The sequence below is a fragment of the Triticum urartu genome, chromosome 7A (assembly GCF_056163025.1).
Source record: "Triticum urartu cultivar PI428250 chromosome 7A, HENAU_Tu73, whole genome shotgun sequence".
In the NCBI taxonomy this organism is placed as follows: domain Eukaryota; kingdom Viridiplantae; phylum Streptophyta; class Magnoliopsida; order Poales; family Poaceae; genus Triticum; species Triticum urartu.
In genome coordinates, this window is record NC_141879.1 from 198,385,918 (window position 1) to 198,399,755 (window position 13,838).

General features: G+C 44.6%; 1 protein-coding gene across 1 annotated transcript; it reads left to right on the plus strand.

The window, feature by feature from the left end:
* The first annotated feature begins 4,371 nt into the window (after positions 1–4,371).
* Positions 4,372–4,965, plus strand: LOC147958976 (uncharacterized). Its single transcript, XM_087532399.1, has 2 exons — positions 4,372–4,472; positions 4,632–4,965. Exons 1-2 carry the CDS (start codon positions 4,372–4,374, stop codon positions 4,963–4,965), a joined length of 435 nt encoding a protein of 144 aa, XP_087388525.1.
* The last annotated feature ends 8,873 nt before the right edge of the window (positions 4,966–13,838 follow it).

A 13,838-nucleotide genomic window follows, 5' to 3' on the forward strand; every position in this document is an offset into this window, starting at 1 on the left:
TGCAATGGATGGCTACCTTTGCTTCAATATCTACAAGGGTTGGATGAAGAGCAACAGCCAAGTGTGCGGTTCAAGCAAAGAAGTATCGGCCAAGAGGAATAGGGACAAGGATGAAGGACGTGGACGAGGACTCCGAGTAAGGTGGCAGTGCCATTGCTCATGGTGGTTATAATGCAGTGTCTACCAGAATAATTACAAAGTTTAATTTCAGGTGTGCTTAATTTAATTTGAGGGGTGTGTTGTGCTGAGCCCCCAGCAGAACTATGTTATGTTTCTTCTCGTTACTTTAACTCTTCAGTACGTACATACTAGTATTTCTTACATTTCATCTTTTAGTTGGTATAGTATTACCACTCGTTTCTTCACATTATATACGTACAATATATATGGCCAACATCATATAGCCAACAGTTTAGTTGTCAAAGAATTTCAGGGTGCTTAGTTTTGTCAAAGAATTCCAGGATGCTTAGAGGGTGCTTGGATCCAAGGAACTTATTTTAGTCTGACTAAAAATAGTCTCTTTAAGTGGCTAAAGTTCCAAGCACCCCTGACTAAAGAGGGGCTAAAACTAGTCTTGAGACTAAAAATTTCTAGTCAGGGGTACCCCTACTAAAATGTGGATTAGTCCTCTCTCTACTCATTTAACTCCTCTCCTTTAACACAGGCAAGTTCTGGATTGGAGGGTTTGGACGATAATAAATGCTCATTAACTTGACTTTAGCCTGTTTAGTATTTGGATCCAAGCATGGGTGAGGCTAGCATGTTTTAGTCCCACTACTTTTAGTCATGGGACTAAAACGTATCCAAGCACCCTCTTAGTTTTATTTGAGGGGTGGGTTGTGCTGGACACCATTATTGTGACTACCCTTTTTAATAGTACTATATGCATAATTTGGCGACGAGCGCTCTCTATATGTACCACCTTTTTTTAATTTCAAGTTTTGCTCCATGGCGCAATCCATCGATACTAATGTTGTACAAAAGTATACATTTTTTAAAAGGCTAGAGGGCGGGGCAGTCTAGATTGGTCGGTTTCACGAGAGGCGAGGGCCTTTGTGATTTGACAGCTCATTACTGCTGGAAGGCGGGGCCTTGTGATTTGACTGCTCGTATAAATGCGCCGATGACCTGATCGAGGAGGAGCAAAGAACCGTGCGGTATAATCAAGTTTTCCGCTGGAGTAGTACTGCGACGGAGGAGCACGAAACACGGCAGCCTAGTGCCATATGGCGATAAAAAATGATCTAATTTGCTAGTCATCTCATTGTTAGCATTGTTCTATTCATTCCCTCAAAAAAACATTTTTCTATTCATGCCTCGCAGAGAACATGACACGTGCGGCGAAACACCCGAAGCAAAAGATGAAACACAGGAGCAAAAGAAGAAGGAAGATTATCACCCCAAATGATCTAATTTGCCGCGGAGTCGTAACTGCTTCTTCATCGCCTCCACGACCTCCATCTCCTTGCGCATCTCCTCCGCCATCTTCATCATTGTGTCCATGACGCGGCATTTCTCGATGCGTGCCTTCATCATCTGTTCCACGGCCATATTACGTACCTTGACAGCAGCTGGGTGCTTGATGCGGAGCTTCGCCAACTCTTCCTTTTGTTCCATGGCGAGGGCTTGCAGCATCTTCATCGAGGAACTACTATTCTCATGCAGCTTCTTCCAGCCAATCATCATGGGCACGCTTGGGTAGACTCTTAGATGAATCACAGTCTTTGCATCTAACAGTATGAACATCCCTCACAAAATAAGCAAGCACAAAGTCGTAATCATCGGAGTCGGGACCTTCACTGACATGTATTCTCTTGCACTGAGGATCCTTTCCACCAGCTTCAGCAGTTCTCTTGCCAAGATTCTTGTTCATGCCAGCAACACATGGACTCCGCGGAGGAGTACCACTTTCCACAGCAACAGAACTCATCCTCTTCTTCTGCAAAGCAGGCTGCTTCACTTTGAAAAATTTGGCACCCTTGGCACCATCTACAACTCTCCTCTGCTTCTCCTTCTCCGCACACTCTTTTGGGTCACTTTCAAACCTCAGCTTCTTCTTGCTTTGCTTCCATTCATATGCACGAAGCTGTTCCGAGACCATCCACTCCTGTGTAACTTCCTCTGTACCATCAACATACTGCGATTGTGTTTCACACAAGATGGGACGTCTCTGGTCAAATCTCACACCAACATTACCCTCTGCAAATTAATGGTCAATCAGTTGAGTAACCTCCTCAAACCCAGGAGCCCCAGCATGGAAAATAGAAACTGTGTCAAAATGAAGTTTAACTATGGTCATTAAAAAGTGCACAAAAAGAACAAATGCAATACACTTAGACATATAAATGCAATGCTCCAATCATAAGCTAAATAAAAATTAATGCATTGTACAAAAAACTTGAATAAAACAACAATGTAGTTCACACATACATATATTGGAGTTCACATATACAAATAAATGCAGTGCTGCATAAACTAACTTCACGTTTGTTCCCAACAAAATTGCGGACTAGATACAACAAGGCACCGCCAATTTGTACAACATCAAGTAAGCAGCTTACACAAAATAAACAAAGCATTCACATACCAGAAGGAGGCCACACTTATGGGAGAAGATTCAATTGGCGAATTCACATGATGTCCTCCCTCACCACCATGATCCTTACCACCAGGACAATGAGAGCCAATTGGTGTTTCATTATGACCACTACTGGATTAAAAAAACCAGAAACAAAAATTACAAACATCACATGACAAATAATGCAAACAAATGCTAACAACTAACAGAGCATAAACAAAAATGCAGGATGAATTAGGAAACTAGATAAATATCAAACAAAATAAACAAAGCCAAAAATAAGCACTCCACATACCCTGAACTCTTCCTCCCACTCTAATCGGTGAAGACATGGCATTTGCCTGCAACACAAGGATGAAAGTGACAGATATAAGCAACAAAATTGGCGAAATATGATGAAATCCTAGATTCACCTTGCTCTGCCTACAGAGCACACAGGAGTATCGACTTCAAATCGAGATAAAATGTCCTACTTACGTAAAAAATATATGAGCAAAAACCGCAACACCAACTACGAGAATCACAAAACTAGACGAGGATACGATCAACACCGAGGCCAAGGGGAACATACCACAAAAAGGGGATGAACGGCGACGGCGGGGTGGGTGGGGGAGGGGCAGCGATGGGAACGGATAGTAATGGGCTGCGGGGGCGTAGCGGGAAGGGCTGGCTGAGCGGTCGACAACGCGGAATGCAGGAATAAGGACCTCTTGAGGGCAGTGGTTCCACGCGCGACGGCGGTAGCTGCGGGCGACGGTGGTTTTGCTCGAGAGAGAGATGCTTCGGGAGACACTTCAAGAGAGAAGAGGGGATTCTTCTCGGTCTCTCTCCCTGTCAGTGGAGCGGTGGGATCGCCTGGGAGGGACACGTAGGAGGCTCGCGTTGCAAAGGGTTACATAACACGGGCCAGCCCAAAACGGCCCGGCTAAATAAGACGGACTACATCGAAACGCACATGATGCAGTTCTCTATGGAGAACAATGAAATTCAGACAGTAAAACAAAATAAAATACATGAAGTTCGTAAAAAAATTAAATTCAAAAATAACGCGCGTGTTAAGATAACGCATCCGGAAAAAAGTCTACCTTCAAATAAGTGCCACAACAAAAAGGGGGGGCATCCCCCCTCCCATGCCAGGGACCGCAAAAACACATGCAGTACGCAGCTCTAAAAAATGCAGTGCATTTGGTTAGACGAAGCAGTACAGTATAATAAGCAATTCAGTTTCGGATTACCGACATGAATAAATACACTATCTAGTCCACAGCGAAAAACTCATAAATTCGCGGAATACATTATACTATTTTCAGGGGCTGCAGCAAGGACACGCAAAAAATGGTGCAGTACGCACATATAGTCAAAATGCAGTTCTTTTTAATAGACGATGCAGTGTGGTATGATAACCAGTACAATTCGTTGAACACATAGGATACATATAAACGTGACAAATGCCTGTTCACACAAAAAGTGGTGGTTAAAAAAATTTACTGATCAAAAAGAAAATAAAACCACGTTAGAAAAACCATGTTCGCATACAACCACCCAATCAGAGTGGTTCCATCGCCACAAACCCACAATCACAGAAGCAATAACAACCCACGATCTGCACAACCGCATCGTTAATGAGATCGTGTAGTTCATCCAATGCGGCCATCCCACCCCGCGCCCTCCCCTGAAATTCAGACCCCTGCCAAAGCCTTCTCATCCACAACTACACAAGTATCCATTACGCTGCCACCAAATCGCTCCATCACATCGATCTCCACAAAAAACACCAAGCCCTACCACCGGCGATGGCGTTATCCGACGAGTATAAGGACGTTGAGGCCCACGGCAACACCAAGTTGCACGCCATCCACACCAACGACAAGAAGCAGATGGTGATCTCCCTCACGTAGTACGAGCGCCACCTCAGGCTCCAGTGCCACAAGATCGTCAGGATTGATCTCGAGTACAACAACGAGCTTGAATCGACGTAGAAACCCGCCCTCATCCAACTCTCCGTCGGCAAGACTTAGCCGGTGCTGCTCTTCCAACTGAGCGTCGCTGAAAGGTTCCCCGTCTTCAACAACTTCCTCACCGACCCCAGGTACACCTTTGCTGGCTTCTTCGTCGACAGTGACAAAACTAGGCTAGAGTACGTCAATCTGGAGGTCGCCAACTTCCTCGACATCCAGAACGAGTCGAAGGTGCCTGAGGCAACCAAGGAGTTGGACTCCCTTGGAGACGTCTCCGGCATGCTCATCGACGACTACTACAACAACAGGCGCTGGGCCACCCTGCCTCTGTCCATGAGGCACGTCGAGTACGCGGCAAAGGACGCCTACGCAGCGTACGAGATATGGAACCGCATCACCCTCACCCAGGATGGGCTTCGCCGTGCATAGCTGGAGAAGGAGGCGCCCCCCAAGAAGCGCGCCAGGAGCAGTTGGGGATGGGAAGACACTAACTGGTGAAGAAGCTGACAGTGCCGGCCAAGAGCCAACAATGCTAGCGTCGTTGTAGAATTATCATCATTTTTGCTTTTATGTTGTTTGCTTATGTATCATTAGTTTGCTTGTGATCATTTGCTTTTGCTGAACTTAGTTTGCTTGTCACGCAAAATTGCTTGTAATGATGAACTTTGATTATGTTAGATTGCTTTCTGTTGAACTTAATTTGCTGGTGATGAACTTGTCATACAGAATGCTTGTGATCATTTGTTTTCTGTTGTTTGCTTATGTATCATTAGATTCTAGTAGTGCACAAAACAGACGAAAATGCTGTGCGGAAATAGGACGCATGCAGTGCAAAATGTGTATGAATGCAGTACAGACTCTGTCAAATGCAGTGCACATATACCGAACAAAGCAGTGCACACCTCTGCATTTGAAAAAAATACATAAGAGCAAAAAACACGAAAAGAAAATGTGACCTTTAAATGTAGTGCGGAATATGTGAACATGCAGTACAAAAACAGGAACAATGTAGTGCACTAATGATTTACTAAAAAGTACACGCCCATACATTTGAAAAAAAAATCATAAGAGCAAAAAACACGAAAAGAAAATGCAACCTGTATATGTGGTGCAGAATATGTGAACATGCAGTACAGAAACATGAACAATGCAGTGCACGAATGATTTACTAAGCAGTACACGCACATACATTTGAAAAAATATGCAAGACAAAAAATACAAAGAAAAAAAATTTGACCACCCAGGAAACCAGGCCCCAGCCAGTCTCGTAGTAGATCTGCACCCACAACAGGTGAGTCGTTTTGAGCCAGGATGCATGGGGCCGGGCACACATGGGCCCACAGGTCAAAGAGCATAGAGAAGAGAGCGCCGTGTATAAGCGCCCAAATAAGTAAGCAGAGGAGTTCGATACGGCTGCCTCGCCGACTCTTATAAACAGGTCGAGCGCGCCCTCCACGGGAGAGGTGGGACTAAGAATTAGGGTGCACACACAGTTCACTAGGATCAGCCCTACTGACAGGCCGACTTGCGCCGAATACGTCTTCACTCCCCAAAGACAGGACCAACAAGGGAGGCTGCTGAAAATAAAAAAATCCCACATACCACTCCACAAACACAGGCCAAAAAACGCGTTCCGCAGTTCATTGTGAAACTACAATACAGTTTGCTATATTCAAGTAAGCAGTCCTGTTACTTCTCAAATGCATTATCATACACTGAATCAGAATCAATCCACCACCTGACACCAACCACAACATTTATTACTTCTGTTGCTCAATTGGTTGCATAAAAACCTATCCGTTCGTGCTCCACACTGACACAACTCCTCCCCCCGTTCCTCTTTTTCTTTAAATCGTAGATCTAGGGTTCATCCCATCCCCAACTATTCTCTGAAATTCCACTGAAACCGCCGTGGACTATAAGTGCGGGTGTTTGGCAAGGATGGCGCCGGTAGCGGACACATGCGTGTACGTAGAGGGTCTAGAGAGCTCACCAACATCGAGTGGCACAGCATGCTCGGGTGCCTGATGATACCCAACAGGGGGTTTCTGGCGCCATTTCTTCATCCCTCACACCCGCAGATCTGCAGGAAAGTTGGGTATGTTTTTCCCCTCACAATTTTCAATATAATCTAGGCTGCAAATCCACATCTGAATATATAGTTCCATCGATTTGTTCAGTAGTGTGAACAAATACAAAACCAAATTTGTATTGTTGTTCAGATTTGCTAGCTATTAAGACTAGATGCTTCCACCTATTTTTCTTTAGTACCACACCAGGTATCGACACTAGTTAGATCAGAACCCCAACACACGAACAAAAAAGAGGGTCAGTAGGTCAGTGTTGTAGTTCTTTTAACATGCTAGCGAAGTACACTGTAAATGATCTTGCAGTACAAACAGGTTACAGTATAATATTTATCCAAGTAAAACTAGAGGTCAATTCTGTATATAAGTTTGTTCATACATTGCAACTACTTTACAAAATTAGTACTCATATATATGTACATATTTACGTCAACATAAACAGATCATCCTAAGTATGAAGAAAAACATTTCTTGTTTACTTATAAAAATTCTTTTTCCATCCATTCCAAAATACAGAAACTGCCATCCATAATAAAATTTCCTACTCCGAGTTCTGGGAAGGTTACCTTGGAGACACAACAAAGAATGGGTATGCAGACATGCGACTTGACTACCACATTGACTCTCAAGACTGCATCAACATAACTACTCGCTGGAATGACTTTATATCCTAGAATGGCTTTGAGGCTGGAGAAGTGGCCATGGCATTTTTCTACAAAGAAGAAGACTCCTTCAAGTTTACAATATTTGCATTGTAGGTTGTCTAGGATAAAAGCTAAAGCCATCGGTGGCATATTCTAATGCTTTGCTTATGTTGTACGCTTTTAAAATTATGTCCATCAGAAGGCTTGAACGATGTCCAACAAAATTCTCATGCTATGGAGTTCAGAAGAATTGACATAAAATAAAAGAAATGGCAGCATAACTATTCTGCTAATGTAGTACGAAAGTGCATACTATGAAGTTCTCTGAAACACAGAATGCAGTCTAAGAAAAAGAATTTTTTTCATAAGCTATCATGCCCACTATAATACATTTACATTGAAGTCCAATACTTAATGAAATGCAGCACACTACGAACATATGCCAGGACTGCATCAATAAAATCGAAGCCAATTGCACTCGCAGTTCGATAAGTGGCCAAAACAATTGTGTGACCAAACAAAGGTGCTATTATTTAAAAACGCACACCAAAAAGACGAACATTACATGCACAATACAGTAAATTCAAACGAAAAAGAGAAACTAATTACAGGATCCAAAAACGCATCGACGCACAAAATCCAAAAAACAACAGAAACAGACAAGCGGACGAAGCTCACACGCCTAGACAATCGATTTCGCAGAAATTGAAAACTAACTCGTAAAAATTAGAAAAATTGTAGAGTAAACAGACCGATTAAAACGAACTCAATCAAAGAATTCGTACTAACAAACAACATCTAAGCATGGAAAAGTCGCATCCGATGCGAACACGAATGAACAGAGAATGCTCGCCCGCCAAATCGCTCGATTTGCAAAGATTCCAGACGCTTTTCCTGTAAATTACAAAGAATAAAGGTCAAATGAGATCCAGAAACAAATTAAATCATCCCGTAACACATGATTCCACAAAGAAAGCACGGGCGGATCGGCAGAGAATGAAGCAATTCTCCCATGAAGCAGTGCAGTGCTCATCGTAAAGAGGATGTAATTCACTTCTGTTGAGCGTGTGGTGTGGAAGTGTTATCAGAATAGTTATTCTGATAATATTAGCAGAATAGACCGACTATACATATATTACACCTAGGTGGCCAGGCTCCTTGCCTTTCCACTATTTGATTGCATTTAGATGTGTGTTATTGTGATAGGTATAGAAGGTAACGGGTCAACCCATTACTAATTGCCAATCTAAAACAATTAGGTATGGAAACAATTGTCATGTATATCATAAATGAATGTCATTAAGCACGCCATGCATGGTAGCATATCTTTAGAAGGAAAAATACTACACATTAGATATATTACGAATTAGGTATATATGAATTCATCTGTTTACTATGCATGTACCATAGTATGTAACGCATTATATTTTGTGTATGTATATACCTAGAATATTTAACACATACCAATTAGATTAGATATGTATGAATTCCCTTACTTAGTATGTATTGATTAGATTTTTGTGTATGTATATACCCTAGAGTACTCAATATATTTTTCTTGTATGTGCATACTCATCGTATTTAGATACCTTGGCATTAAATTTATGAGTATATAAATCAAAACAATAAATACATAGGATCATGTGTGGGTATATGTAACAAACATTCCTTAAACTAAAAATAATCGTCAGTGAGTATCGGCATGCATCACATAATCCTACTAGTAAAAAAATTATTTAGGATCGCATTTTATATTATTTGGTCACCTTAATTTGTATAGAAATATTAGCGGTTAAAAAGTCTGACCCGGTCTTAATTTTTTTAAATACTACATACCTTGAAAAGTAAAACTTTAGAAAAATGCATAAAAACATCCTTAATATAAATACAAACCTTTGAGACCTATCGTATTATTTATCATATCTGATACCTTAAGAAATAGGATTGTATATACATACCATTTTTGTTTGAAAAATGAATCCTACTAGGAAACCGGTAGTATATTATCTTTTTTCGAAAAAAATTATTGACCATTGATGCTTGTAGTGCATGCAAACAAAATTTGGAAAGCCATGCACTACAAATATGACTTGCTATATTCGGACATAGGTGCCTAGGCACCTAGGTGCCCCACACATTATATATATAGTATTACTATTCATCACCCAGGGTGCAGAATAAGTTTTCTTCATCCGAGATAATCTTACGATCATTTTATAATTAAATTACGTTTGTAATTCAAATAGTTACATTCCTATTGATTCACTATGTAAAGTTTGACATAAGAAGATAAAAATATAGGTCATAAAATAAGAAAATTTGCAGTTTATGTGTATTTTAGACTATGTTTTTACGTTTGTAATTTGGCATAACATAAAATATTTTTTACGTCGATTATATATTTTCTTACGCTCCCTTTTTGCGTCGGAAATAAGACAAAACTTATGGATCATAAAATTACGGTGCATTGATTGGAAAATAGAGGGGGTGAAGAATAACTATTCCTCACCTAGGGTGACGAATAGCGCGACCCTATATATATGTTGTTGTTCTATATGCAATCCCATCGCACAACACACACGTCTTATTAGCAGCAATCATCTGTGTTATTATCGGTCTTCGTACACATTTCTGATTACAGACAAGTTTGCATCTTATTATATTGAACCGTTTCTGTTCTCTTGTCTCAACACAAAAAGTTCATCCGAGTGAACCGCATGCCGTATATCGCACACACCTTCATCTGGCTGACCGTTTCTTTTGTGTTGCCTAATCACAAACAGTTCATCCGAGTGAACCGTATGTTGTATATCGCACACACCTTTATCTGGCTGCCCGTTTCTTTTATTCCTCCTCTTCACTAATAGTTAATTGAACGGAACCATATGCCCTGCATCACACACGCACCTAAAATCTAAACCGTGTTTGATGCATCTGTCATCACAAATGTTTTGCACCTTTTTTATGGGGTTTTTAAACCACTGTTTACGATTACTTCATCGCACACAGTTTCGTCGAAGGGTCTCTGATCGTAGTGTCGCATTAGCAGCATCCTGCAGTAGTTTTACTCAATATGCAACGGGTTGAGTTTAGGTCTGCCAGTCTTCCTTCCTAAACTCGTATCTCACGTATATGGTGGGCACTCCCTCTGTGATATTGCGGCCGTCAGTGATGGTCGCTACTCCTCCTTTCCCTAGTGCATTACAAATATCTAGCACAAGAAAAGAAGGAGAAGTGACCCCCACGACAACAGTCAGCATTCTCCATCTCTCATATATGGTGGTCACTCCCTCACCGATTTTTCGACCATCAATGATGGTCGCTACTCCTTCTTCCCCTAGTGCATAACAAAGGTCTAGCACAAAGAGAAGAAGGAGAAGTGACCACCACGACAACAGTCGACATTCTTCTTCTCTCATATATGGTGGAGACTCTCCCTCATTGAATTTTTGACTGTCATGTATGGAGTCCCGACAAACTTAAAGTCAACTACAGACTAAGGCATAGCCTAGTGGTGAGAAGGGGCTAATCTCATATAGCATTGTTTGATGACAAAGCGATAATGACATAAAAATAATTAAATTTTCCAATACATTTCTATATTGAAAATAAAAATCACAAAAAAATTCTATACCTAATTTTCTTACTAAATTTTTATTACTAAATTCGATACCTAAAAATTTCTCATGTAGCATTCCAATAGATTTCTATAATTGAAAATTTTCTATACCTAAAAAATTATATTACTAAAATTTTATATTCAAAAAACATATTCACTAGACTTCTATCCTATTCAAAATACCTACATTCTACTTATATTTTGTATTTTATTCTATTTGAAATACATACATTCTGTTCATATAACTCATATGTTCTATTTTACTCAAAATAATTAACATAGATGGGTGAGGGAGGAAGGGAGGGAGGCAGGAGGGAGGGAGGGAGGGAGGAGAGAGGGAGGAGGCCGAGATGGCGGCAGATGGAGGGGGGAGGAAGGAGGGAGGAGGAGGATGGAGGAGGGCTGGCATATGGAGGTGGGGCAATGGGAGGGGACAGGAGGACGACGAGAGGAGGAGGGCGGCCAGAGGGAGGGGAGAGGAGGGAGACGAGAGGAGGAGGGCGGCCAAAGGAAGGGGAGAGGAGGGCGGAGAGGGAGGGACGGAGTTAGAGCATCTCCAGCAGTTCGCGCCCCCAGGGCACCGAAAAAGAGCCCTTGGGGGCGAGTCGGTGCTAGATTGGCACATGGGGGCGACCTAGCTCCTAGTCGTCGGCCCAACGATCTTCCCGGGTGCATTGATATTGTGTACAAAATATATGCAAACTCGGCGACATTTGCATGAACCCGGCGAAACTTCATTCAAATTTGTACATAAAACATGAAAACATGCAAACTACGACTGAACTACGCCTAGCCGCCACCGTCTGGCGCCGCCGCCATCTACATGCCGAGAAGCCTGTAGAAGCGGGTGTAGACACCACCGTCGTCGTCATCGTCATCGTCATCACCGCGCAGCTGTCTTGGGCCGGCGACATCGCTGCCGCAGCCCTGGCAAGGTCGGCGAGGCGCAGTGGCGTGCTGGACGGCCCGGCCTCATCCTCCTCTTCACTGTCGAGGATGATGATGTCCCGCTCCTCGTGCCCACGGTGCCGGGCCTGGAGCTCCGTTTAGGACCGGCGCTGGCGGCGGACCTGCTCACGGACGTAGTCCTCCTTCGCCCACTTGAGAGCGGACTCGTCGTCGGGGGCAGCCATCTCGACATGCTCCGGCTTCACTGGGAGCAGCCCTGGCTCGGGCTTCGGTCGGACCAGGCGATGGGAGCGCCTCCCTGGGCCCGGACCAGGTGGGGAGGGCTGCGCACCCTCGTTGATGATGAGGGCACCAGTGTGGGTGCGGCGCCCGAGCGACGTCTCCTCTGGCTCGGGCTTGATGGGGCAGAGTGCGGCTGGTGAGCCAGAACCCGACGACAAGGACGACCCCGGCTCCATCCACCGCGGTGTCCAAGAGCTACCACGGCGGCGAGAGAAGGTCAGCCACTGCGGTTACACGAGGCGCGACACGTTGTCGGTCTCGATGTGGCCGAGGAAGGCCTTGAGGGTGCGTCTTGGCACACCCCACCACTCGCGTTGACCGTCGGCATTGAAGCGGCCACGGGGGATGATGTCGTTGGTGCCGGCGATCTGCTCCTCGCGGCGATGCTGGAAGTACATGGTCCAGAGGGTGTGGCTGTCGGCAGCGTTGCGCGGGTCGTCCCTCTGTGCCTGCATCAGGGAAGAGCAGATGCGGGCGATCTCGGCATGCCACAGCGCTCCGGCACTGGTGACATCGGTACGCCGCTGGTGCTCAACCACCACGTTCCCGGCACCCGCATGTCCGGGGGCGCCGGTAACTCGGCCTCGTAGAGCAGGAGCACCTCCTGCTCTTGGAGGTTTCGCCGGCCAAAGCCGTTCGCCGCCGCGCCTTCGACTGGGTACCTCTCGGCCATGTTCCGCGTCGGTGGGAAGAGAGGAGTGTTGCTATCTACGCCGGAGAGGGGGAATGAGAGCTTTGGCATCCACCGGCGAGGAGGTCGCCATTTATAGCCGTAGCGGGGCGGTGACGGGCTGCATGCTGGGCGACACATTCACTGCGCCTACCATAAGTGGCATCAATGGAGGCTGATCAGCGCGGCAGCCTTCCCATTGATTCCCGCGGGAACCGAGGTGACAAGGGAGACAAAGGGCGCCTCGCTAACTTGACGGGCCCATCCGCTTTCGCGCCAAAACCACTCGCCCCGGCGCCCCTGGGCACCCCCCAGCGGGCCGGGTTCGGTCTGGGTCCGCAGGCGCCAGTTTCGGCCCAAAACAGCGAAAAACGGGCTCATGGGGGCGCGACTGGGCCGATTTTTTGGCGTCGGCGCGGAAAAAACGCCTGGGGAGGGCCTGCTGGGGGTGCGGCTGGAGATGCTCTTACCTTGGGGGAGCTGGTGGGCGACGGCGGTGACGGCGTGCGGCAGAGTGGGCGAGTGAGAGTGTGAGGGGAGAGTGAGGACGCTCGCGGGTCCGGGCGTGTGGATAAGGTACCCGTAATAGTACCACTGGTCCGTAACAACCTCTACTGGTAAGATACATAGCAGTAGCGCCTTGGTGGAACAAGCGCTACTGCTATGATCATTATCAGTACCGTTGTTGTGGAACGAGCACTACTACTAAGGCTATGATCATTAGCATGTAAAAAAGCATTGGTCATCATTGATCTTTTTGTGTAGAATCTAAATTGTCAGTATGAATCTTTGTTGGCGAAGATTCATATTGCCACAGATCCTACACAAAGAGTACAATCAAGACCAAGTGGTAGTGATAGTTTGAGAAGCACCATATTTAAGGTGCTAACATTCTGTTCACGGAGCGAGGTGGGACTAAACTTTGGTCTTAGGAGGGGACTGAATTTAGTAGTAGCGATGGTTAAAGGAAAGCGCTAACGCTAAGTTCAATAGCAGTAGCGCTTTTTATGTATGAGTGCTACTAGTATACCTAGCCTGCCTGCAACGGTCTAGCAATTATAATAGTACCATGTTTTGTATCTACAGCGCTA

Coding starts and splice junctions, on each gene's coding strand:
- LOC147958976 (XM_087532399.1), top strand. CDS start 4,372: ATGGCGTTATCCGACGAGTATAAGGACGTTGAGGCCCACGGCAACACC. Junction 4,473..4,631: donor CAGATGGTGATCTCCCTCAC/GTAGTACGAGCG, acceptor CGTCGCTGAAAG/GTTCCCCGTCTTCAACAACT.